Source organism: Molothrus aeneus, chromosome 14 (assembly GCF_037042795.1).
Source record: "Molothrus aeneus isolate 106 chromosome 14, BPBGC_Maene_1.0, whole genome shotgun sequence".
Taxonomy (NCBI): Eukaryota; Metazoa; Chordata; class Aves; order Passeriformes; family Icteridae; genus Molothrus; species Molothrus aeneus.
In genome coordinates, this window is record NC_089659.1 from 10855257 (window position 1) to 10882407 (window position 27151).

Here is a 27151-nt window from a genome sequence, read left to right on the forward strand (position 1 = left end):
TTTGGTGCTTGTGCTGCCATCAAATGAAGGGAAACCCAAGCAGCACCAGCTACAGCCTCGAAGCTGCAGCTGCGCTCAGACAGGCCGGGAGCTGAGGCTGCACCGCCGGGCCGAGCGGGGCCGGGCAGGAGCGGCGGTGCCACAGGAGGGAACCGGGCCCAGCCGCACTCAGCCGGGGCCCGGGCGGGCCCGAACCGTCCTGGGACCTGGGGCAGGGCAAGTGCGAACCGCACGGACATCCCGCTTGAAACAGCAGCTCATCTGCTGAGCCTGGGGGACCCGAACGGCGAACCCCAGCCCAGCCTCGGGGCTGCACGGCTCGGCCCCGGGCCGTGTTACCGAAGGGGCCGCAGGGCAACGGGACGGGTCCCCCCGGGCCTGCCCGAGGAGGCGGCGGGGAACAGCTCCCCGCGCTGGGAGCGGGCAGCGCGCGGGGCAGGCGGAGGACCCGGTGGGCCGGGGCTCGGGACCCCTGGCCGGGGCTCGGCGCTCGCCTGGCCCCTCAGCCGCCGCCCCAAACCTCCGCCCGCCCCGCCCGCAGCCCGGGCTGCACCATCGCAGGCTGCTGCGGGGAGGAACCGGCGGCCCCGCTCCTCACAGAACGCGGCGGCAGAGGCGGCGGGACCGGCGGGACCGGTGGGGCCGAGCAGGGCGGGGAGGCGGCGGGGCGGGGCGGGCAGCGCGGGCAGGGCGGGCTCGGGGGCGCGGCGGGGCCCCCCCGCGCGGTGCCGCGGTGGGCGCGCCCGGAGCCGCCCGCAGGCCGGGGCGGAACGTGCGGCGGGCGGGCAGCGATGGCGGCGGCCGAGGTGGCGCGGCAGGTGCGGGCGGGCGCGGGGCCGCCGAACCGCGGGGGCCGGGCGGTACCGGGGCGGGGGGCCGGCAGCGGGCAGTGCCGGGGCGGCGGGCGGGAGAGCCGGGCATGGCCCGGGGCGGCGGGGCCGGATCAGGGGGCGCCGGGCGGGCTCCGAGGACACCGGCCTGGGCCTCCCGCGGGTTCCGAGAATCGGTTCGGAGCGCCGGCGGCGGCTCCCGGAGGGTCGGGCTTTGGGGGCCGACCCGAGGGGAGCTGGGGTTACCTGGGGTAGAGGATGTTGGGGTCCCCCCCGCTGCAGCCCGGCCCGGCGACCTTGGGCTGCCCGCAGCGCGGCGGGCCGGGGGTCCTGCCCCGCCGGTGCCCCGGGCCCGACCCGGCTACGGCCGGACCTGCCGCGCCGGCCGGGCTGCAGCCCTGGGGAGGCCGGGCCGTGCATCCCTTACCCAGGGCTGGGCGCCCCTCGGCACGGCAATGGCATCCCTGCCTCTCCGAGGATGCTGCTCTCCTCCCAGAGAAACCCTCAGCCCGTGCTCGGTGCTGCGGAAAAGGGAGCTCTCCGGTCTGGCTCCGTGTCCCGCGGAGGAGCTGCGGGAGCCAAACACCAGCCCCGTGTCCCCGCTGCGCTTTGTCCCCGAGGGTCCCCGGTCGTGCCGCCGGCCGCTGCCGGGCTCGCCCGCCTGCCTAGCGCGGCACGAGATCCCTGTGTGTGTGCGGAGAATTATCCAGAAGAGGAGCAGAGGGAGTTGAGCCACCTCTGCGCTTGTCAGAGACATGTTAAGGAGGCATCTGTAACGCGTTTGCATGTGGAAAGGTTTTGTCTGTGGTTTGATGGGCTTCCAACTTTCATGTCCGTGTGTTAATACAGAAGTAATAGTTGAGGTGATGCTTTCCAGTTTCGTCTTCAAAGCAGTATGTTTTAGCATGGTCCTAATCTTGCTGAACGGGTAGATGTAGCCATTCCTTGCCAGTTTGTGATGTTATTTCCTCCTGGACATACCCATTGCCTTGTATGTGACTGCCAAAATATGTAAAGTGACTCAGTTGCTCCCCTGTCTTTTAGAGAAATTGAGTGTTATGCTTTCCTAAGATAATGTACGGGAGTTTGAGACATCTGCTTGTGGCCTGGAATGAATTTATGGATCTACACAGCCTTGCTTTGGAGGTAAAAGGGAAAGCTGGCTGTGAGACAGACTTGAAATTAGTCCTTTTACAAACAGATAACTTGTCAGCCAAGGTCTTGGGCATCTGGTCGCGTCTGGTTTGTGGAGCAGTAATGTCCTGGTGGTGCAGCGGGCTCTGTGCGTGCCAACAGGGTTGAAGGTGTGAGAGCTGGGTCTGGGTCTGGGGAGGAGCTGGAATTACCACCCTGCCATTGTCCCAGAGAACCCTTGATCAAGCCCACACTCACTGCAGGGATAGTCAGTGAAACCCCCTTCTCCCCAGGTGGGCAGGGTGGCCTTGTCACCACCAAGCTGAGTCCCTTCTGTCCTCTGCCAGCGGGGAGGATGGGGGCACAGGAGCCTCTTGCCAGGCACTGTCCAGCTCCCCGTATCCAGCAGAGGTCAGAAACATGATTGAGACTGCTGATAGTGATATGTATCTTCTAACTCCTGACTGCTCCTGGGAATGTATCCAAACTGCGTGGCATTTCTGCAGCCTTTTGTCAGAGGCATAAAGAAGTGTAATCTTAAGAGCTGTCAGAATTTGAGATTTTGGAAGCACTTGACTGTTTGTGAATGTTGAATGGCTGAGTGATGCAGTGGGTCTGGAGAGGGTGGTTGATGGTCAGGACCTTTGGTGAGACACTTCTTGCTCTCCAAGGGGCCTGATTCAAAACTATTTCCCTCCCACTTTTCTGGTGTTTTATGTTCTCGATGATCTTTTATCAGCTGAGCAAGGAAAAATAACAGTCTTTATCTAGACTTTACATTCCTGATTTACATTTATCTCATAGAGGATAGAGGATGTTTACACTGTCTGCTGGATAATTCTTTCATTATATAGGAGAATTACATACTTGTACAAGTGAGAAATAATTGGTACAAGTGTTGCTCTAATTTGCTGTTTAATCAGAACCAAATGCAGTCTGGGGAAGTGAATGCCATAACTCCAAGGTCACGAGAAGGGATCTGATGTTGTTCTGGCTTAAAGACAATGTGAAAAACTGTGGTGTGAAAACCTGAGTTCAGGTTCTGCCTTGCTTTGCCATTTCACTTCTTGTGCAAGAGTTGTCTCAGGTTTGGGGTTGAGCCCCAGGTTTCAGCAATAAGGGCAGCAGAGGGGCAGGAGGTGGCTGCTGTGAGCCCTGGCAGCAGTGGTGGAGCTCTGTGAGCTTTGCTTTATTTGGTTTTGTTGCAGGATGGTGCTGCTGTGTTGGTTGTGGCAGTTTGGAAATCTTTCTAAGGGAGTCTCCAAGGCCTCAGGGTTTGAAGTGGGAAGAGGTGAGAAATTGTGTGAGAAGTACTAAGTGTCAGTTGTCAGTGTCCTAAACAGAAACACTCAACTGATAAAATATTGTTCTGCAACCTCTGAGAGCAGTTTTGTGCTGTGTGGGCCTCATTTGGACACTGGATCCCTTGGGTTCAGAGCTGTAACATTCTTTATTTTCTTTGCTGTGCTCTGCCTGAATATCACCAAGTGGAGGCCTTGCCTTTGCCATGGAATCCTTTCTCATCATTCCTTTAGACCTGGGCACAGACACAGTCCCAAATGTGCAGTGTTGGCATTTGCAGTGAGCAGCCCCATTGCCTGTGCTCTGCTTTAACTCCACAAAGAGGCAGTGGCTTCTCAGGGCTCTGGGGACAGGAGGTGACAGTGCTGTACCTGCTTGTCCTGCTAAGCAGATCAGGGCACAGTTGTGCATTCAGCAAGATTTCCCTCTAATCGTATTTTCATCCCAGGGACCCTGGAGTGATTGAAACACCTGAAGACTAAAACTTGCCCCTTTTATGTAAACTGATGGTTAATGGATGGTGCTTTCAGGCTTGGGACCATTCATTATAACATCTTTGTATTTTCCATACGATTCTGATAGTTTTCTGTAAGAATTAGAGTAGGTGGTGGTGGCTTCTGTGGCATGGAGAAGCCCTTACAAAAGGTTTTATAAATCCTTCTAAGAAAGGAAAAAGTAAAATAGCTTATCCAAGTGGCTGCTCCTTACTCTCCTTACTTTCACTCTGCAATAGCCCTGCCTGGTAATACAGCAAGAGAATATGTTGCTCTTTTTGTTTTTTTAATCTTGTTTGTGACAAACACGCTTTACTTCCTCCCAAGCAACAAGAGCCCCTTCTGTCTAGGCAGGGGGCACTCTGTGTGTGTGGGGAAAAAAAGGCATCTGGTATCTTGGTGTGGTGCCAGTGTTCACACTGGCTTTCCAGAGATTCCATCTTTGTCTTCATTCCAAGAAGATGTAACCTTAAAATAGACAGCACAAAGGGCTCTCAGCCATCCAGCACTCACTGATGCTCCTGGAAAAAGCCTTCAAGCATGCAGTAGTTAAACTTTGCTTACCTTGTTGGTACCTCTTTATATGTTTTAAATTTGATCTGGTTTGGATGAATGATGGAAGACCATCTTGAACACCTTATCAGCAAAAAGCTTATAAGCTTAACTTATTCTCCTTCAGTGTTGAACAAGGGGATCCAAACCTACATTTAATATACACCCAGGATGACTAATCAGTGTGTTCATATGTTGTTTATGGTGGTGCTGTTTATATATAGCAGTGCTCCTGTACAGAGACACAACTTGGTGCTCGAAGACTGGTGACTTGCACTGTTTCTTGGTGGATCACACAGAAAATGTTTCTTTTCTCTCCACTGGTTTGGTAATTACTGTCAACTTTCTGATGAGTGTCAAAACCAGGCTGATCTTAAAATGTTATTTCTTTTTTTTTTTTTTTCCCCCACTGCATCCAGTCTCTTGATGCCTTGGCCAAGGAGGCTGTAGATTTTTAGGCAGAGTAGCACAATCTACCTTATGGCTGTGTACTTAACATGGAGGCTTAGCTGCTGTGACTGGAAATCCCATTTTGCAGTAGTTGTTTCCTGGCCTGTACCAGATGTGAACTGTGGTTTAGCTGCATTGTAAAACCACAGGTGACTAGAAAAAGAACCTACAGGAAATGACTTGCATGCTGAATTCTGTGTGATGGCAAATGCCTCCTCTTAGCTGAGAACGGTTTAACTTCCACAATTTATTTTGTTCCATCTGGATCACACTTATATTTAGGGATGAGGGGATGATTTGTTCTTAATGAGAGCCCACACTCCTGCCCACGCTTCCTGGGGAGAGTAGTGTTCAAACAGTCTTCCAGTGGTGTGGTTTTAGGGCTGGGTATTTCAAGTACACTTGATATTTCTCCTTCCTCAGGAGGTGTCTCAGGTCGTTCTCTCTCGCACCTTTGTGGGCTCTGTCCCTCCCTCTGTTCTTCACCAGGACCTGGGGCTGTCACTGCAGATCCAACACTGCCATGAGATTCCCCAGGGCTGGGGTTTTGTTTGGGTGAATGCAGTTTAGGAGGGTTTGAGTCACAAAATCTGTGTGTCTGACACTCTCACTTTCTTCTGCTTTAGCTGGTTCTGCATTACTGGGCCTCACAGCTGCATTGTCAGTAGGCAAAACCAGAATCTGCTGGGCAGCCTGAGTGCCTTCCTCATGAACATGTCATTGGGAGGGAAGGTGCTCAGGAATTAATGAAGTGCCATATTTGGTGAACATCTTGTCAAGAAGAGTCAGACTAATACACAAAATATGGCTAAGGGGAAACATATTTACACATCTCAGGCTGGTAAATGTGGTTAATTATTGAAGTGTATTTGGAGCCTCATATCTGAAAAAAAAACCATTCCAGACCCACAACAGCAAAACAGTAACATGACAAGAAAACATACTGACAGGCTACTGTAGTAAATGTACTCCTTGGGGATGTTTTCCCAGCCTAAAATACCAGTGCCATTAGCAGAAGAGGGAAAACCAGTACTCCTGTCCCTATAAACAGGCTTTCAAGATATGTGAAAGAATGATTGTGAATGAATAAATTCAAAATCACACCCTATAAACTACTGCCTTTTGGCTGTAGTATTTTTTGCAAATTGATGGAAGGCTGGAGGGGAATTTTCTGATTTTCACACTAAAATACATTTTTAAGAAGAGTCTTTGCTTCAGAGAGGGAAATACCTTTTTGGGGCTGCAGGAGGACAGCTCTCCAGTACACACCAATACAGGGGTGCAGCACGGGCTCCTCATTTTGTCTGGTGCCATTTCTGAGGCTGAGCCTCTGTGTGTTGTGTTTTCCTGTTGGCTGGGCAGGGTTGGCTGCCTTGGCACAGACTGGCCAGGTGAACATTCCTCACTCCCTCCCAAAGCCCACAGCTGTTCTGGGCATGGAGCACCCCGTGTTCTGCTGGGCTGTGGAGACCAGGTTGGTGGTGTTGAGCACAGGAGAGAGCAGAGTGCAGGAGCAGCTCCTCAGGGAGTCCTTTGGCTGGCTGGGCAGGAGCAGCCCTTGCTCCCAGCAGGAGGTTTGAGTACCTCCACCCCCAAACCCTCTTTGCAGGCTCCTTCAGGCCTGTGGGGTTGTGAGCAGCTCAGTTCTGGACACTCTGCTTGGTTTTCCTGTAGGTGCAGTTTCCCTGATTTCTGTAATTGCAGCTGTGAATGGGAATTACATGTGAGTTCCAATTCACATAAAGTGAATGGTAATAGGCTTGTAGGAGGTGTCATTAATACATTGCTTTGCACACAGGATTCTTTTTGTTTTCAGTATAAGGTGAGACTTGAGTTTCTGCATATTTTTTGAAGAAACAAGTGTTTTTCACCTCTTCATTTCAGCAGCTGTGTTTGTGTACACGTTTTGCACAATTTAGTGTTATTCTGTCTCAGCTACCTTCAAACATTTGACAAATGAAATGTTCTATTTGTGCCTCCTGGAATTGTTTTAGAGAGGAGTGAAGCATGCTGACATGATTGATAGATCTCTGCAAATCTCTGCTTGGACTGTGCAATTGATTCCACTTGGGAGGTCGTAGGGGTTTATACAGAGAAGTGTATTTTGCTTGAAAGTGACACAAGTATTTCATTGTATTTCAGGGTGAAGGCTGTCGCACTGTCCCGCTCTCTGGACACGTGGGATTTGATAGTTTGCCTGACCAGCTGGTTAATAAGTCAGTTAATCATGGGTTTTGTTTCAACATCCTGTGTGTGGGTGAGTATTTCCATTTTGGGAAGTTCTCTTGCTGAAAAGTTTTCTGCAGCTGGATGTAGCTCATAGCTTACAGCACTAACAAGGTAGCTTTGATTTCAATTTCCCCAACTGTTCTATTTTCAGTAACAAGATTTTCTGGTGCTCTGGGAAATCCCTACTGGGGTTCTGCAGTATGGGTTTTTACCAAGCAATGAAATAAAATGCCTAAAATCACAGGCTGTTATTATGATCTTTCTTTTCCTTATATGTTTGAATTTCACATTTTTAAAAGAAAACAGGTACTCATACCAGAGTACTTTGTTATGAGGTCTTGTTTGGTTTAGTATTGAATTATTATTATAGTTATTTTAACAAAATACTAATCATGCTTCTCTTAAATCACTAAAAGCTATTTTTTTCTCCTCATTTCTGTGCATATTTGAATTAAGATAGTGTCTGGCCAAGCCTTAACTCTTCTGACAATAATCCAAGCTTCCATGTGGTGTGGATCACAGCTGGGGCCTGGCACTGTAGCAGGACTTGGTGTCTGTCCCTGCAGCCCATCTCACAGGGTTAAGATCCCAAATAATCCCTTATCTTAGGTAACAGAAGTAAAATCCTGTATGGCTTTGGTACTGTACTTTAGGAAGGTTAATTAGGAAGTTAAAAATGGTGAATTAATCATTGATGGGTTTGCTGCTGATGCCCTGCCCTGGGAAGCAGGAGGCTGTATGGCCATGGCTGTAGATGATCCCAGCAGTGCCTGGTGTGCAGGGGCAGAGCAGCAGCTGGGGATATCTCCTGGGGACTCAGCTGCTGGGCAGCCCTGCATCCACACAGAGTTTTCTGTCCCCTCCCATGAGAGATGCAGCTCTTGGGATGGACCTGGTGTTTATCCACAACAGGGTTAAGTCTGAAATGAGAGTAGTGGAGCAAGGAGAGGAGAGCTGAGCCCTGTTAAACGGAGCTGAGAAGACAGTTTTCCTTACAGCCACATCTTACATTCCCCTGAGATGATAAACTTTGCTGACAAGTGGAGGTCACTGTCAGGCTGAGTCTCTGGGTGATTTCCACAGTACATGAATGTGATATGACCTAAGGAAACTCCCGTCCCCAGGACTGAAGTCTAAAACTGTTTCCTTTTCCACTTACTGGGCTGCAATTTTTTTTTTACAAGTTCTAGGTATAGCAGTGGGTGCCTCCTGTAGTTATATCTTCACTTTGATGTGTGGAGAGGAGTTGAATGCCTGTGCTTTCTTCTTTGCAGGGCAGAAATTGAATGCATTAATCACTTGTTGAGGTGAATAACAAGGACTCGCCAAGATAAATGTACATTAGTTACTAATGCCAGTTTTTTTATTAATATTAATAACACAATCTTGAAATAAAGAAACTTTATAGAAAAATATAATAAACTTCATTAGAAAAAGATTTGCAAATCTTTACCCCCACACTAAAACATGCTGGAGAATAAAAACCAAAAATTCCCAGTGTTCATCTGTCATTTATTCTGTGGGATTTCACTTGTACAGCAGAGTTTGGGATGAAAAGTTGAAAGAACAAGGAAGCAAATGAAGATTGGATGAGGATCCTGTAGACAGCCCACTAAGCATCATAGAAAGGGACTTCTTTCCCCCCTTTTTTTCAGCTGTGTGTGGCATCTGTTGGAGGAAAAATCCAGTGATAATTCTACTCTGTGTCATACTGGATCTGAGCCACTGATTCCTGCAGCTCTTGCTGGAGAAGCCAAGGAAAGCTTCAGAAATGACTCTCAGCAGCATGTCCAGAGTGGAGCAGTTTTTAGCTCTTCCCATGCTGAAAGCTGTCTCCCCTGTGAGCCTAGAGCCAAAGCTAGAATGAATGAGAAAACCTCTCATTAGATGTTAGGGGTTGCAGATGGTTTCTCTGCTCTTTTATTTCTCAGCACAACCATTTTCTTCCTAAATCTTGCATGATAAAGTTTTAGTTGTCTCTTAGTTCAGTGCAAAGGCTAGAGAAGTGTTTAATGGCTGGGACTTTCTGTGCTGACTGTATTTCTCAGTGAGATAGGGGGAAAAGAGGAGGAACAGGCTGCTGGTTTTTGATGCAAACTTTCTCAGTTTTTGCCAGGGTGGATTGTAGTTGCATTAAACTAGTATCCCAATTTAAGCAGGATTTTGCTTCTTCCTCTCTCCCAGGATTTGCAGGGAATTTGTTCTAACTGGCCTATTCAGTGCAATGAGAAAGGCTGTTTTGTGGCAGAAATACTTCTCTCTCCCCCAGGACTGTTTGAGGTCTGTCTCTCCAAAGAAGTGAGCCTGTGATGTGCAGGGCTCTCACCCTGGGGAGGGAGGGAGGGAGGGAGGGATGTGCACAGGATTCCTGGTGCTCTCCAGCAGGCAGCTCTCTGGGGTGATGAGCTGTACAGCCTGGAAATTGCCCAGTGCTTGTTTCTGTGGTCACTGGTGCAACCAGCTGAGGAGAGAACAGTTTCTCTAATCAAAAATCCATCTGTCTCCTCAGCCTCAGCCTTCTCCTGCCCAGTGCCCTGGGGTGGACACCAGGAGCTGGGTGCTCCCCTGAGCTGCTGTTTCAGTGTATTTTGTGAGCCCTTGTTGCCCTCCTTGCCCCTGCAGCCCAGCCTTTGCCTGGCTGTGGGGAATTGTGTGGTGTCTCTGCCTGCCTGTCACATGGAACAAACTATTTTCCCCTCTCTCCTTGAGAGATGGCCTTATCAGTCTGAGTTGCCTCAGGGCTTGTCTCAGCAAACCTGCTACATTGGATTAGCTCCCATTTCTACACATGAAAAGGCTGTGCATGCATATACATTTTCTTTAAAATTGAATTATTTGATATCTGGAGCCACAGTTGTTAATCTTGTGAGGGGCAGGTGCTGCTCTCTCATGAAAGGAAGCTCTTGTGAAAGCTGCTCCTGCCTTAGAACAGGGAAATACTCCAAGGACTCCTCTGTCCTCCCACAGAGTCGATTGATGATGATGTGATTGGGGCCTCTTAAATCCTGAGTGTTGTGGGAAAGGGAGGCAGTGAGCAGTTGCTTGTTTCACTTAGCACATGCTAGGGAAAAGCAAATTAAATTTCCAGACACAAAAGAAGGAGGTACAGCTTTTGTGGTGCATAATTCAGCTCACTGCTGCAGCTGCTTAGGATGCTAAAAGTTCTGTGAGAAGAAGCCATGACAGTTCATTCAGCAGGAAGATGCCTGTCTTGGTTTGGGGAGTTAGGAGCTTGTCCCAGCTGTAGGTTTGCAAGTGGTGCCACCACTGTTCCATCACTGTGGGATTTGGTGAGGCTTCCCCAGAGCAGTGAAGGTACCACGTGCACGTGGAGTTGGAGCAGGGAACATCTCAGGAGAAGGAGAGGCTCTGTGGGGAGCCCAGCACAGCCAGGCTGTTGGGCATGAAGAGTGGTTGGTGCTTTCTGAGCACTGATGTAGGGCTGCTGCCTGTCCAGAACCTGCAGTGGTGGCTCTGGCCATTTTTTTTTTAAATGTCCTTGAAAATTGTCAGTCTTAACAGCAAAACTCCATCCCATGATGAAAGGTACAACACTCAAGCTTTTCCATTGCTGTCACATCTTCCTGGTGCAGAACTCCACCAGTAAAGGTCACTCTCTCTGCCCTGTCCTCCCCAGAGAGCTTTGTCTGCCCTGTTTTGGGACAGCAGACCCTGTCAAGTTGCATAATCCCTAAGTACGGTTTTGGAGATAAATCACATGTGTCCATAAGCCTGACATCAGGAAATAATCTCCCTGCCAGGGATGCCTCTCAGTTTCTGTACACTGCTGCTTTTTTTTCAAAGTAATTCTGCCTCTTTTAATCCCTGTTCATCATTCCTGTTTTTTGGGGAAGATTCCAGTGCCATTGGCTGCAACAAGCACAGACCACTTGTCCTTTTTATCAGACCATCTGTTCCATCTGGACTCCTGTCCTTACAAGAAGCAGTTGGCACCATTCACTTCTTTCAGCCAGCAAAAAGTTGCCTTTGTGTGAGGCAGAAACTCACAGAAGATTCAAAAATTCTTCCTTCTGTCGATTTGGCCTTCAAAATAGCACTGCTCCCTATCTCTGTTCATATTTAACACAGCAGAGCACTTTATTAGTGTCTTCAGTGTTTTACTATTTCATGTCACTCTGTCAGTGCTAAGATTCTTTCAGCTGAGACAGTCTTTCCTCTCTACTCTGCTTTCCCTGGCAGGCTTTAATTCTATGTCAGGTCAGTGGGGTTACACAGTGCAGGGACAGGGGTATCTGCTGGCTCAATGTAAATTTGGGAGTGCAGGCTTCACATGAGATGCCATGTTAGTGCCTGGATGTTTTAATCATGAAGGTGTTTGGATGGGCATCTCCCACCTGTGGAAAAATGCCACAGTTCTGATCTTCCCCTTCCAAAAGGAAAAACTCAGTGGTTGAGTTCAAAGTTGCCTTTGCTGGCCCTGTGTTGCTGGCATGAGGTGGGGTGTAGAAGCATGTTCTGCATCTCTTAAACACTTCTCCTTCCCTGACAGTTAAAGTCACTCCTGCTGGAAAAAACACTTGAGATGGATTTAAGTAGGCAATTATTAACAGGTTCAGGATGTGCTTAAACAATAGACTTGGCCTCATGTGAACATCTTTCACCCAAAAGGAGAGAGGCAGAAATGAGAGGTGATTTACTGTCTGCCCAGAAGTCAGTGTGGTTTACAGATGACCTTGTGTGTCCTGCAGAGAGCAGCTCCCTGCCCTGTCACTGCTGCTGCTCCCCTGTCACTCTGTCCTGTAGCCTGGGAGCTGCTCCAGGGCCTGCCAGGCTGTGGGGCAGTGCCCCAGGAGGAGCCTTTGCAGGACTGTGTGGGGGTGATGCTCCTGCACTGCAGGGCTGAGGGGCTCCCCTATGCTGAGATGTGCCATCAGGGTTCCTGGCATTCACAGGCAAGCAGCCAGCTCACTGCTCTGTCCCACCCATCCCTTGGCAGGGGCTTTGGAAATGCTGCAGCCTTCTCAGGCTGTTTAGATTTTTGTCTGTTTTTACACTGCTGTTTTCCTGGAATCCCTGAGAACGGCCTGGGAGGTCATACAGGCTGTTGCTGTTAACTCTCAAAATTCCTGTCCAAACCATGGCAGTGCTCTGGCCTGATTTGTGCACCTACTCTGTTTTGGAGGCCAATGGTCCCTGACAAGTCCAGGCAATGAGATTCCAGGTCAGTGAAGGGCTTGTTGGAGCAGCTTATTCTTCCAGTGACAGAGGTAACCTTGTGCTTTGCTGGGTCCCCCTCCCTTGCTCTGGCCAGAGCTGTTGTAGCTTCAGCTGATGCATTGAGGTGGCACAAGGGACTGCAGCCACACCAGCTCCTGCTGCTGACTCCTTCTTCTCCCCTTTGGATTGAAAGATAGATGGGTGCAAAGAGCAGCTGCCCTGGTGAGTGTTCTGGCTGTAGTTGGAGTTGATTGGTGATGGAGCACAAGCTCTCAGCTGGCTCCCAGGCAGTTCTGCAGCTCAAGGTGTACACTGACTTTGAAATATTAATGGATCTTGCTGCCTCTGGATGACATCCTGGCAATCAGGGACTGCTCAGTTCCCAGAGCAGGGGATCTGGGGCTTGGAACTAGACAATCTTCCTTCCAACCCAAACCATTCTATGATTTTATAATTCTGTGTTTGCCTTGCTCTGCCATGTACTTCAGCTCTGAGTGAGGAAAATCCCTTCTGAGGCCAGAAGAGGAATTTGCCTGCCTGCAGGAGTGAGGCTTGGAGATTTGGACATTTGGACGGGGGAGGATGGGGAGGAGTTTCCCCTTCTTGAATTGGGCATTTCATGCAAGTTTGGATCTGTTACAGAGCTCTAAACCTACAAAAATGAGAAGCTCTTTTATTCTGAGCAAAGTGGGAAAATGGTGAAGTTGTTTTGGTTGGGAGCTGAGGGCTGGAGGAAGGAGGGGAATGCTCTTGCAGCCAGACACAGTCTGCCTGTGGTCCCACAGCGGGATGGAGGAGCAGCCTTCACAGAGGGTGGGGTTCAGCTGCTCCTGAAGTTTCTCCAGAAGCCATCTGGGCAGCTCAGAAATTGCTGTTTCCCCAAAACACAGCAGCCCTCAGAAGGCAGCAGACCAGACTGTGTAGGAAGTCAGGTCCTGTGAGCTTAGAGAGCTGGCTCTGTTATCAGAGCCTGGTAAGGGAGGCTGCCCTGTGGAATGTTTGCACAGGGGATTTGTTTTATTCTTCCTGGGATGTATCTAAAACAAATTCAAGACTGGTCTCTGGGATTTGTCTCTTCCTTCCAGACAAGGGAATAGTTGCCCGTTGATAAATGAAATCCAAATAGCAGTACAGTACTGATAGAATACTAGCAGAATACTGACTAGAAGAACTTTTGGAAGCGGATTTTGCAATATTTTACAGCTTGTGTAGCCCCTAAGGTACAAAACCAGATTATTACAGAAAATGCCCCATCCCAGTGTAGAAGGCTGATTGTCCAACTTGTGAGAAACCAACTGCACAACTTGCTGTGGGATCCAACCAGCTCTCAGGGCTTCTGCATGGAAGGAAGCTATTTCTGTGGCTGCTTATTAGAGACATTGATCTGGAGCAGCTTTTTTTGGAAATGGCAGTAAGCCCCATTTCCTCTCCTGTTTTTTAATGAAAACAGCATCTTCTGTAGTGTAGCTGTGGGTTTAAGCAGGATCTGAACGATGCTTTCCCCTTCGCCTTTTCACCTCTTGCTTTTCATCTCTATTTTCTAATGACATTAATGGCCATTAGACTGTGAAATGTAATTTGCCCAGAATACAGAGCTCCCATTGTTCATGGCTTTCTGTTTACCAGACGCTCCCTTGGGAGCATGAGATCTACTTTCATCTGCTACAATTTCACCCCTGTTAATGTTTGGAAGCTCAAAGGCCAACCCATATTAATATTCAACAGAATGTTTCAACTCTCTTTTTCTCCAATAGGGGAAACTGGCCTTGGTAAGTCCACCCTCATGGACACCCTTTTCAACACCAAGTTTGAAGGTGACCCAGCATCTCACTCACAGCCTGGGGTCCAGCTGAAATCCAGTACCTATGACCTGCAGGAGAGCAATGTCAACCTCAAGCTGACTATTGTGAGCACTGTGGGCTTTGGGGATCAGATCAACAAAGAGGACAGGTGAGTGTGAGGGAGAGAGGCTCTATTGTGACCTGGCTTTTCATTCTCCCTCTGCCCTAGTTGGGCCTGACTGCACTGCAGTTTTCCTGCTTGCTTCTTAGGAGTTGTCCTTGTCACCTCTTTGGGTTGGGGCACTTAGAAGAGAGGACAAAGGCTCTGGAGTGTCAGCACTGCTTCAGCTATAAAGCAGCTTTTATCATGCTGTCAGAGCAATTTCTGCCCTGCTGGCAAGCTTCTGCCCAAATTCATCTGGTGGGGAGACTGAAATGCTCCAGGGCATCTGGGCTTGTTTTGGTTTGTGCTGACCTCAAGCTGCTGACCAAACCACTAGTGTGGTTTAGTGTCTGCTTGGCTTAATATCCACTTTTGGCAGGTCTCTTCCACGGAAAGAGCCAAAGGAAGCACAATAAATGAGCAGTGAGATACCCTGGGGGAGTGTCTCTGGCAGCTCAGATCCCAGAGTGTTGGTTAAGGGATGTGCAGTTACACCAGACAGTCTCCAAGGTGCTCTGCAGAGACATTGCTGATGGGATTACTTTTTTGTGGGTCTGCTAGATATTTTTTTTAAGTTTGTTTAAAATGTCCTTTACTTACATTATAGCTCTGGCAGGCTCTGTATTGAAGGCCTTGCAAGGGAGTTGCAGGAATTTCCTGCCTCAGAGCGCTGGGCAAAGGTGGTACTGAATGAAGCTGTGTCTCCACCAGCAGCACTTGGGGCTGTGAGAGCAGCAAGCCATTCACTCCCTGAGTGCTGCAAATGAGTCTCCATTAGCCTTGCTTTAGAAAGTCTCTCACCCTCACATTTCAGAATATGGGAGTCTGCTTTCCCTGGAGAGGAGGGTGCATCTGCTGTCCTCTGCTAAATCCCAGTGCTGTGTTTTGACAAACAGGCTGCTAGAGTCTGATGTAGGACCATGTCTCCTTGTTAGCAGTGCAACTTTAAAATTTCTTACAGGTGGGGAGCAAGGGAGGTAGAGAGATTTGGTCTCAGAAAGTGGAAAATGGAAAGTGAAATCTATCAACAGCTCGTTTCTTAAAAGCAAGCCAGGGCCATTGTCCTATTTGTTTAGCTCTCTGACTTTTTAGGGTTTTTTTTTTTCCTTTCACCAAAGCTACAAGCCCATTGTTGAGTTCATTGATGCTCAGTTTGAAGCCTACTTGCAAGAAGAGCTGAAGATCAAAAGGGTTTTGCACAACTACCACGACACCCGGATCCACGCCTGCCTGTACTTCATCGCTCCCACCGGCCATTCCCTGAAATCCCTGGACTTGGTAACCATGAAGAAGCTCGACAGCAAGGTTGGCACAAGGAACTCTTACTGGGCAGATTTACTGTTTGCATAGTGGAAAGGCTGCTGCTTTTCCAGAGATCTCCCCACCTTGGATAGCCCTTCTGGTGGAAGTGGCTGAGTTGGCAGATAATTCTGTAGATTTACTGAGCATTTACAAGTTTTTGAAGGTTGTATTGCAAACTTAGAGAAACTCCCAGGAGCAAAGTTGATTACTTCTTACCTATGTTTTTTTTCTAGGTGAACATCATTCCCATCATTGCCAAATCTGATGCTATTTCCAAGAGCGAGCTGACCAAGTTTAAAATTAAAATCACAAGTGAGCTGGTCAGTAATGGGGTGCAGATCTACCAGTTCCCAACAGATGATGAATCAGTGGCAGAGATAAATGGGACAATGAATGTAAGTGCCTCAGTTCTTCCTCCTCTCCCAGAACAGCACTGTCAGTGTAAGGGTTGGTGGCCATCTTGGGATGTTTCTTAAATCTACTTTCCCTTTCATTTTGTTTCTTTAAAACAGAGGATTTCACAAGAATCTCATCCTTGCAGTGTCATCCTAGGCTAGGAGAGCTTTGTGGTAGGCTGCTGCCTCTCTGGTGGGCTTTTCTAGTCAGAAAACAGACTTTTAATACCCTCCTTGTCCTTGTTTATATCTGTTGAGGGACATGTCAGAAATCAGTGTTTAAATCCTTTTCAGCTCAAGGGTTTGTCATTATTCCTGTCCTGTACATCTCCTGATGGCCTTCCACCAGTAAACTTCCAGCAGCAAGGAATTACACAGTTTAACCAACAGGGTGTGAAAAACAGTACCCAACCTGGGCCAGACATGCCTTGAGGTGCCTGCAGGTTCCCAGCTGGCTCTGGCCTCCCCAGCATCGTGGGTGCCAGTCTGTGGCTCCCTGAGGATGAAACAAACTGTCCCTTGCCTTTCTGGCAGCACATCCTGACCATGGTGCCTTTTTCCAGAAGGCTTTTCAAAGGAAATCGAGTAGGGGAAGTTGATTGCTTTACTGCTGTGGGTGTGGTAGAGGTTTAGCTGATGTGCATTTGTGCCACCTCTTGATTAAGTATTAATAGTTGTAGAGTGTTCTGCAGAGGCCTGGAAGAAACATGAAGTTTGTCCTGATGTAGGAGCTGTGGTTTCCTGGTCAGAGCAGTTCAGTGTTAGCCCTTCTGAGGGTGGAATGAACCTCTGCTTGTCTTTCCTTTCAGCCATTTACTTGTCTCCTGGGAGGGAACTGCTGTCTTGGGTTGCAGACATTCTGGGCTGTGTCATTTGCTGCACAGACAAATAATTTCTTACATCCTCTATTACAGTCAGAATTACCAGGTTTATGGGGACTAAGCAGGCCAGAATTTGACCAAGGCAATTTTGCAGGTCTGGAAAACTTGTATCCAAATACTGATATTATTAGAAACATAAGACAGATACTACTCTTACTCTGTGCGTGTCACATGTGAGAGCAGGGGACTGAGGAATACAGGTGGAAGAGCCCATCTCTGTGTTTTCTTTCTGGCAGTTTTGCTTTGTTTGCAGTTTGACTGTATGAGCCCCACTCTGAAAGCAAAAACATCATCTCTGAAATCTTTTGCTTGTACCAGCTGTCATGAACTTGTCCAAATTTTTGGATAACCCGTGGAATTCACTTCCTGCTCCTGATAGCCATCCAGGGTCACTGATCTTCCATGGAGTTGGCTTCCTGAGGCCCTTTCAATTGTCCAGAATTTGGTGCACTTTAAAAGCTTTGCTTAACACATGTCACTTCACAAAACTCAGCAGAAAGTGTTGGTACAAGGAGCTGGGAACTCAAGGTGCTGAAGCTTTGCACTTGACTTCCTTGCAGCTTGGCAGAATGCAGTATAGCTCCAGGAGCAAGGGAGGTGGGGAGAAATCTCACTCCCCCAGTGCAGCAAAGTATGATGGCAATGTCTGGGGGGTTTGCTTGGCTGCCTGAGTTTTGGAAATGAGAGGACTGTAAGGTGAGATCTTCAGAGCCTAGATAGGTGTTGGGAGGGTTTCAGTTCCAATTTTGCTGAGCTTGCACTGGGCAAGTCTCTTTTTGCCTTCTGCAGAGATCATCTTTACTAAGAAGTGACTGTTTCTGATTTCTGAGTTTTTGAAAAGAAAATCCCTCTTGTTCTTAGTCAGCCTTTTTGTAATGTGGAGTGCATATCTCAGCTTGAAGAGTGTGACCTTGGGTGACACTGGACACAGTGGCTGAGGACATGTTCAGCCCTTCCTCACCAGGGCAGAAGCAAGCTGGAGTGAAGGATGGACTTCCATGTCGTGATCTGATGGAGCAAGGTGTCTTGTGCTCCAGCATGAGCTGAAGGAGTGGTGGGGGGATGAAATCAAGAAGGCTCCAAGACCTCTTACTGCTTCTGTGCTTGTGCAGATGTTCTCCTCAGGCACGGCAAGCCCTGGGACAGCAGCGCAGTCCGAGCCGCAGCCCTCTGTTCCAGCTGGCACTCTGATGCCAGTCTTGCACTGGCACATCTCACCTGAGACTCTGTGGCTGGGAGGATCAGCCAGGTAGAGGATATAGAGTGGTAGCACTAACAAGGTTTTCAAAAAAGGATCCACCCTGCTACCCCTTGTCTTGGACTAGTGGCCAGTGACTAGACTCCCTGAGATTAGCATGTGCATAATGACTGTCTTGCTCAGTGGCTGTGCTCATCTCTGTGTGCTGCTGCTCAGCCAGGTGTGAGAGGGACTAACGTGGATCTCATCCAATGTGTTCCAGGCCCACTTGCCATTTGCAGTGATCGGGAGTACGGAGGAGCTGAAAATAGGAAACAAAATGATGAAAGCTCGTCAGTACCCTTGGGGCACAGTGCAGGGTGAGTTGAGCCTTGGGATTTTCATGGCATGAATGGTGACACTTGTGTAAGGAGGCAGTGGGCATTCATAAAAAGAGCAAAAGCCTGCTGGATGTGATCATCCATGGGGAATTATCCTGTGTTAAATCCTTGTGTCAGGCCTATAGTGCCAGTTTTCTCTGCTTGGAAGGGCTGTTAAACCTGTTGGAGGAGTAGACAATTGAGGAATGTGAGAAGAGATCTTAGTTTCTGTCCCCATTTTCCTCCTTCCCGTGCATTCCTGCAGTGGAGAACGAAGCTCACTGTGACTTTGTGAAGCTGCGGGAGATGCTGATCCGCGTGAACATGGAGGACCTTCGTGAGCAGACCCACACTCGCCACTACGAGCTCTACAGGCGATGTAAACTGGAAGAGATGGGTTTCAAGGACACTGATCCAGACAGCAAACCCTTCAGGTGAGATCCCTGGAGGAGACAGGAGGGCTTGAGAGAGGCATTGTGGATGCACTGTGTGCCTGTGTGTGGGTGTGTTCTTGGGGGAGCACGGAAAAAACCAATGCAGCAAGAAAAACTGCCAGGTCAGATAAATCCAGACTTCAGCAAAACTCTGACTGGGAGAAGGTGAAAATACAGGGAGGATCTGCAGGACTGACTGTGAATCTGCAAGTATGGGAGAGAAATGTCTGTGCTGCAGAGAGGCAGTGATGCCTATTTTGAGCTTACCTAGAAACAGAGGCCAGACATCCTTTTAACTTAACTTATCCTTTTAACTTAAAGGATAAAAGTGGATATATTTAATGAAGGGCCTCCAGGTACATTAAGGGCAGACGAAGCCTCCGCAAGGGGCTACACCCAAAATGGACAATGGTCATGAGGTTTTCAGACAGATATAAGTTTGGTCTATTTACATATCAGGTGTTATCCTCCAATTATGGCTTCAGGTAATGAAGTCATAAACCCCCAGTTTGCTCCTCCCCAATTCACTTTTGTTTTTACTTTTACCCTAATTTCACTTCTGGGGCCTATAGGGTGTTCTTGGATCTCAGGCCCAGAAGGATTGTTTTGTTTGACCAAAATGTGAAGACAGTTAACTAACACTTTATATGGACTTTGGAATTACACATTAATGCAGTACAGGATTTAAAAATATAAAGGCTGAAACCTTAAGGCATCAAAGGCAGTGTTCCTCTGAACTAGTGTTGCCAGCTGGTCTCTTTGAATTGCCCAACATTCAACGTACAGAGAAGTGCCAAAAGTCATTGGATAAAGAAGACCTTGGGCACATGGGGGTAGTGAGTAGCAAATGTGTTGTGCAAAGCAGTAGTCATGGTGAGGGCCTGATTTCAGAGGGTGAGGGAAAGAAGTTTGTCCCAAGTCTTATCACTGGCCTTTCCTTCCTTTTCAGCTTACAAGAAACTTATGAAGCCAAAAGAAATGAGTTTCTGGGAGAACTGCAGAAAAAGGAAGAGGCAATGAGACAGATGTTTGTCCAGAGGGTCAAGGAAAAAGAGGCTGAGTTGAAGGAGGCTGAAAAAGAGGTAAAGACTGCAGTGCTTGTGTCTTCATGGCTGTGAGTGATGGATTCACTCCCAAGTAGGTAGTTGTTGCCAAAGCACTTTCTTACCAAGAAGTCTAAGGTTTAACTTGGATGAGGATGTTAAGGTGTTCAGTCTGTAGGACAAAACTGAATCACGGTGCTTGTTCTGCACAACTTACTGCACCAGGAAAGGACCAGAGTCTTGATTCTGATGGAGAGGTGCACTGTGGTAAAAGTCAAGGAGAGAAGCAGCCCTTGAGATGAACTTGTTTTACAAAAAATGCACCCACCATACAACTTTCCTAGCATTGTGAAAAATCCATTAATTTACTGACCTTTAAAGAGGAATAAGGCAGAGACCTCTGAAGATGGATTAGGGTTTTTTTTTTACACTTATGCTCACCCAATCCTCTGTTCTCAGTCTGCACAATGATGCATTACTGAACACTGCCTGTAAGTTGTTGTGGAAGGAGGCTTTCCCTGCCCTTTGTCAGGTAGTGCCATGTCCTGCTCACCTCTCTCCTTTCCTTTTAGCTGCATGAAAAGTTTGATCGCCTGAAGAAATTGCATCAGGATGAAAAGAAGAAGCTGGAGGATAAGAAGAAGTCTCTGGATGATGAAGTAAATGCATTTAAACAAAGGAAGACAGCAGCTGAATTGCTTCAGTCACAAGCTCAGCAGGCTGGAGGATCACAAACTCTTAAAAGGGATAAGGAAAGGAAAAAGTAAGTTGCTAACCTAGAGGTATTTACTTTTGGTAATGGTTCTCCTTTACTATTTTTCTGGCTGTTCATATCTCCCTCCAACAGAGCCAGTCCTTATCAGGGGCAGGCTTGCAGCCAGATTTAAACCCCAGTAAGGCTGAGCAATATCTGGAAGCTTGTAACATCTGCTGTCATCCTGAAGAGCAGGGAGCAGTACTAACCTCCCTCTTTGCTTTCTGGCAGCATGGGAGAGGATGAACTTGTTTTTATTCCCCAGGATTCTGTGCTCCTCCCTTGCTCTCTCAGTGCTTGTAAAGAAGTGGAACCATACTAGCTGCCAAGGCTAGGGTGTGGGTAGCAGGGGTGTCCCATTTCCCTCAGAGAGGAGTGTGTTTTAGCTCAGGTTCTTACTTGTTTAGCTTGAGAAAATTGTGGAAATTATTCAGGCAGACTAACAGTCTTGAATTCCAGAATCTGCAGAATGTGAGATTGCAAAATGAGGGGACGGGTCATAGCACCTTGTTAGCACTGGTACTGTTCTGCTGTCCTAAATCAGCTTTTTGCCCTCCACAGCAGCAGTGGGAGATACTGCATGGCTGTAGCAGGGGATCCCAGTGCCAGGGACTGGTGTGACAGGATCCAGCCCCTCGTTCAGGGATCTGGGCTGTCTGCAGTGCCTGTGCTAGGCTCCTGCAGCTCTGCAATTGCTCAAGAGCAGCCAGCAGTACAGTGAAACAGATCTCACACTTGTCCCAGCACTGAGCAGTTCCCTTCCTTCTCACTGTGGCACATTTCCCAAAAGGAGCACTGTGCCACCTGTGCAGGTGTGCAGACAAACAGGGGTCTGGTTTTGTACCACTGCCATAATCTCCCCTCTGCACAGCCCTGAGGCAGTCCTTGCCTGCTCTGTGCAGTCCTGAGTGCATGAAGCAGTGCTGTTAAACTGGACAGTATGGGGCATGCCCAAAGTGCTGGCAGCACTGTTTGTCAGGGAAAAAACCTGTGACTGTTAAGCTTGGGATCAAATGAGACAGAGGACGAAAGACACCATTACAAGAATGAGATCCTGGCTTAGTCTTTTAGTTTAAAGCTGAAGCTGCTTCAACATGAATGTTCTTTGTGATGAGCAATTAGTGCTGCACTTTTCTCACTTGCCCATTCCTTTTTCCACTGTCTGATTTGTTCATTTGAATCACATTCAGGGGGTTTTAATATATTTTCATACTGAGGAGTCTGAGACTGACTGGGGACAGACTTCTCTCCCCAGGCTGGACTGTGTGAGGAATACCCAGCTGAGTTCTTTCATGCTTAGAGCCCTTACACATCTGCTCACTCAGGACTGCAGATTTCAGCCTTGAGATCAGTCAGGGTCAGGAATGCAGAAAAAGGAGGCAACAGCCTTATAGTATCAGCAATTAGTTGCTATGTCCCAAGTCAGACTCTTGGTCCTTGAAGTGGTTCTCATCTCAGAACATCTCCTTGACACCAAGCATGTCGATATGGAAAAGCTTTAGTATTGTCCTTATCAGTTAAGGGCACAGAAAACTCCATGACAGAGATAGGTCAGTGCTTCAGTCAGGCTTGGGAAGATAATAGGAAGCTTCTTTGGCCTCTGGGAAAATTGCTGTGCTAGAAGTGGTGCTGCTTTCTTTGCTCTGTAACTGCTCTGAGTATCCTTGATAGTGGATTTCAGTACTTGGATCATATTTTTTTCTTAACAATCCATGAATTTTGCAAGCTGGAGCTTAATTGTAGCTTGTTTACTACTGGCTGGCAGTACAATAACCTTTTTCTTTCACAGGTGACTTGTTTAAACCCAAGCTCTGTAATTTGCACTAATCATGACTCAGTTATTTTTTTGTTGTTGTTGTTACATCATTATCATCATTATCAGGCCTCACATGTGTGCTGTTTTACAGTTAGCTGCTGTTTGGCTGCATGGTGCATGAGGCACATTGTCCTGGTAAGCGTCATTAACTCATAGAGCCTCACAGTGGGATCACTTTTTCCTAAAAAAAGCAGACCCTGTGCAAGTCCTGAAGCTTATAAATATTATCTCTGTCTTCCCCTGCTTTCACCCCACTATACATGCTCTACCAGTCACTCTCTACATGTGCAGTTGTAGAAAAAGTATGTAATTATCTTTAAATATTCTGCAGAGTTTAATTCAGAGACTTAGGATATGGAACATAGAAAATTAAGGATTATGTCTTCTTCCTTTTAAATCTTCCCAGCACTTCATTGGCTCTGTTCTCTTTATTCCATCTCCCTTAAAAATAAATTATATTCTTTAATCACACAGGCCACGTTGACACTATGGCAACAATTGCTATGGAGATGTGGTGCTGATGATACAGCCCAGCTAGCCATGAAAATGTCTCTGTCTTTGCTTGCTCCTCCTTCCCTCCCACTCTCCAAGCTGTAATGTTAACTTGTGGTTACAGTGAAGGTAGATGCAAGACTAGTTTCTGTCATCCTCATTAGGGTTATTAGTTAAACTGCTAATGACAGTGTTCTACTTACAGCTAGGTTGAGTGGGTTTAATTGAGCATTTTTAATTTGCTGATGATTCTCTGGTGAGAGGAAGAGGAAACCTCCCACAGGAATGTCTTACTTCTTGACAGAGCAGCAATACTCATTATCCAAGACAGTGCCCCAGGGGCTGAGGGGCACAGGCCTCTCAGAAAAGGTACCCTGTTGGAAATAAACTATAAAACACCCTAAAAACTTATCCTTGAGTCCACCCTGCCCTGCAGACAAAGCTAAGACTTACATTCTCTCCTGGATAGTCCAAACTAAATTACAGTCTACCCTTAAACTGGGTGAAGCTGATTCCAGGATTCCTTCCCTCTTAACTCCACCAAGGGAAATGGCAAAGCAAGCAAACATTATGCTGCCAGTGAGAGGCATTTGAATGTAATTTAAATGGGACCTTCCACTTAACAGAAGAGCCTCAGAAGGGTCTTGCACTGCCTCGAGCTGGCGCTTGCAGTCGTCCTGAGCTGCCCAGTTGAGTGAATGTCTCTGCTGCCAACGGTAACTGTAGAACAATGGGAAGAACAATTCTCTGCTTATCAGGCTCTGAATGTGGAAAAATAAGCTCAAAGAATAACAGTGTTCATTCTGGTGCTGAGTACGAAGGCACGGCTAAAGTGCAGCTAGAGTGAACATTACTGATTTTTGTTGGTTTTGGATTGCTTTTGGCAGTCCTCATAACTGTACACTGTTGTGTGCTGGGCTTTGAATCAAATGAAGTTCTTTGTTCCCACTACACAAATGCAGACAGTGCCTTTTTCAATGGGCATTTGTCATTGCTAAATTAAATATGTATATGTGGTACTTTTCCAGGATTTAGAAAAATACTCTCCATATTGATCCATAAAGTGTTGCAGGGCTTCACTGTTTTGCAAGGATACAAACAAGTCACAGTTGATGAGTCCTGTAGCTTGCAAAACTGTGAAAGGATTGTTTTAGAAAATAAATTTGGTTCATCCCACTGCTGAGAATGTGTGTGTGTGTCTGCATAAAGCATGTTTTGTAGTCAGATTAAACCTTATTAACACTTAGCAACATTTTCTTTTGTGTGTGTGTGTGCCCATTAGAAAAACTTGTATTTTTATTTTGTTTTTTTGTCATTAATCCATAAAACCATTAACCTGCCTTTTTCTTTCATTTTCAGTTCGGGTTTCCTGTAGAACCTTTCCCTTGGCCCCAGAGGCGAATGCCCCACCCTCGGCTGTGCCTGTTTGCTCACCTTTCCCACTGCCCCTCCTGCGCTCACCAAGGGCTCAAACCAGAGCTCTTGGCTGCTGAGCTGTTCCTGTGAGGGACCCTGCTGGCCAGGGGGGTTGTGCCAGGTTCCTCCTGCCCCTGGGCAGCAGCAGATGCCCACTGCTCCTGGCCGAGGGTCCCCTGTCCCATTGCTCAGCTTTTCCTGCTCCTGCTGTCAGAGCTGCTCGGGGGTGCATTTAGCTCCTGCTGGGGTGGGATGTGCTCTCTCCAGACACTGGCTGCCCTCTCCCCGTGGTAATTTGCTGTTCCTAAGCCCTCATTACCCCCTGTGCTGCCATGTGTGACTCAAATAACTTTCAAGGACTTTCTGCAAAACTTGACATCCTCACAGGCATGGGCCTGAGTCCAAACCTCTAGTTCCCAGGCTTGAGGAAATCTCAAATTTGGATCCATGGTTTGCAACTAAGTGTTCTCTGAATGCTGCAGGGGTCATGAAGGATCTTTTGCCTGGTCTCCCTCTCAGTGTGCTGACCTGGATGCACATCCTGGATCCAATCTCAGGGAAAGCTGGTCACCTTGCTGTACATATCAGTGTTTCTGAAGATAGACCATGCTGTTTCATTGACTTTCTTCTCAGTGATTCCAACAATTCCTGGTTTTAATGCAAAAATACCTTTATATTTTTTTTATCTGATATCTCTTTAGAACTGTATAGATGTTGACAGGTTTCTTCTCATATTTTCTATTCAGCAAAAGCCTTGTTTTTATTGCAAGATTTGCACTAAAAAGGAGGGGGTTTTGCTCACTGGGCCAGGAGCTCACTCTGGCCAAGTGCAACTGTGGTTTGCCTGCAAGTGTCTTCGCTCTGTATTTCTGGCTGAGTTTTGTTTTTAAATAAAGAGTTCATCGGACAGTGAATTCTGGTTAACATTTACTTCTTTTGTTTTTTGTTTTTTTGCCCTTCTTTTTCAGTAACCCATGGCTCTGTACTGAGTAATTACCCCTGAATACAAGGCCTGGAATGGACCTTCATTTACTTGTTAAATCGGAGGGTCTAATAAAACATGACAGCATTTCAGCTGTGACCTTTCCAGGGTGTTTTCCTTGCTCTCTCCTATGTCCTCGTTGTGATTCTGTCTTTACTATGTACTGGTGGTTATTGCTTTTATTAAACAATGTAAAATTAGTCATAACAAGGTTCTGGATGCTACAACTTTAAATCCTGCTATTCCCCCCCCCCCTCCCCCCTTACAATTAATGGATTCCCCTTTTTCCTGGTCTCGTTCCACCCAGCTAAATAAGGGATATGAAAATAAGTTCTGTGAGTTATTTTTGCTGGCAAAATAACAACGCAGTTTAAATATATTTATTGATGACATTAAAATGACAACACCATCTTAGTTTAATTATCACATAGTTCAGAGATAAAATACTCATTTCTCATTCTATTTGTTGTCATTTTCATGACATCATCTGTCTTTTTTAATTTGCTTTTTTTTTCTTTTACTAATTCATGCTATCTGAAGACTAGCATGTAAATCCTGGTTCCCATTTCAGACTTGTTTGTTGTGGCCCCATCCTTCAGAGCTCTGTCTGTGTGTGCTGAACCCACCTGTCCTGCCCCTGCTGAAAGATCAGATGTGTGCTGCCTGCCAGCCTCCACAGCCCCCCAGATCTTTCAGAAGATGAGCACACTCAGGCCTAGCCCTGGTGGTGATGCTGTTCAGTGCCAGCTGCTGCTGAGGTTTTACCTGCTGGGGTTTTACTGAGCAGAGCTCTGTGGTGCCAGGGCTCAGGAGCAGTCTCAGCCCTGGCTCAGCCTGGCTCCTGCTCACAGCAGCAGCCCCAGGTCAAACCACGGCTCCCCCTTCCCAGCAGTCAGGGCAGCCCCAAGTCTTGGTTGCAATTATTTTCTCAGGTATTCTGTTTCACCATAAGTACCATTTCATTTCACATAGAGTTCTTTGATTGCTTTGTGGTTTGTTTGGGATTTTTTAAGCAATATTTTCTTCTTCCTCTGCTTTTGAATGTTTCCCTGCTCTCAAAACCAGTCAATATTAATCTGTCAATGATTTCGAATTATCTGCTAAAAGGACAAATGAATGTGACATTTTTTTACCATACTGCAGGTCACTGTCTGTTCTTCCTGACCATTTGCCTTATTAGAAAGCTATTTAAAGTTATGTGAAATCTTTTTAAAGACTTTAAAGAAAGAAAAGTTTTTACTTGTGTGATTTTGCTGAAGTACTTGAGATACCACAAGGAGGTTTCATCTCTCCTCTGTCAACTGTTTCCGTGTTGCATCTCTTTTTCTTGCTTTTTGAATGTCTTTCTCTTTTTTGCTAATCTTCTGTTTTTTCTCTTTTTTCCCCTTTTCTCTCTCTGTAGCTTTTTTTAATCTGTCTTCGCCAGCTGCACTGTGTCTGAGGGAGAAGACTGCCACTTCTAGAAGAGTCTAAGGGTCTTATGTCTGGGGAGGGGGGAACAAATCTTCAGTGTTAGTGACTTGGAAAGAAGCTCTTTTACTGACTTGCATGATACTTAAAATTGAAGTGTCTTGTAATTTGTGTGACAAGACAGGGCGATGCGGGGGGAACCGATGACCTGGAATTTTGAAGAGCTACAGAAATGTGATGTTGGGACTAATGATGTAGCGAATACATTTTCAAACGTTGTTATGGGCATATGTTTTTTCTAATGTTGTCTTTAATAATATAAATGTCACGGGCTTCCCTGAGGTGTGAAGCCTAAGAAATATTTTCAGTATGCTGGTGGTTTGATTGGTTTTGGAAACCTTGCATTCAGAGTCAAAGCAAATACAAACATGGTGCAACTTGCTCTGTTGGCAGCCACAAAATATTTAATTTTATCAAAGAAATAAAGTAAGAACTGTGTGTTCTCACTGGTGTCCTGCTGTGTCTCACCATCCTGTTAACAGAGCCCCATCGGCTG

The 27151-nt window shown here is 47.2% G+C and overlaps 1 protein-coding gene and 1 long non-coding RNA gene across 3 annotated transcripts; both read left to right on the forward strand.

Annotated features, from left to right (window-relative positions):
- Window positions 1-729: 729 nt before the first annotated feature.
- Window positions 730-27101, forward strand: SEPTIN6 (septin 6). 2 transcript variants are annotated; one of them, XM_066559317.1, is made up of 10 exons: window positions 730-818; window positions 6905-7019; window positions 13924-14119; window positions 15232-15418; window positions 15649-15810; window positions 18152-18248; window positions 18514-18682; window positions 19632-19764; window positions 20298-20488; window positions 26588-27101. In XM_066559317.1, the coding sequence occupies exons 1-10, from the start codon at window positions 792-794 to the stop codon at window positions 26595-26597; spliced, it is 1287 nt and encodes a 428-aa protein (XP_066415414.1). In that variant the 5' UTR covers window positions 730-791; the 3' UTR covers window positions 26598-27101. The 2 variants fall into 2 exon arrangements, with proteins under 2 accessions (XP_066415414.1, XP_066415413.1); XM_066559316.1 differs by lacking the exon at window positions 26588-27101 and adding an exon at window positions 25172-25441.
- Window positions 22387-25117, forward strand: LOC136562468 (uncharacterized). Its single transcript, XR_010784522.1, has 2 exons — window positions 22387-22430; window positions 24147-25117. It is a non-coding gene; the product is annotated as an uncharacterized lncRNA (long non-coding RNA).
- Window positions 27102-27151: the final 50 nt, after the last annotated feature.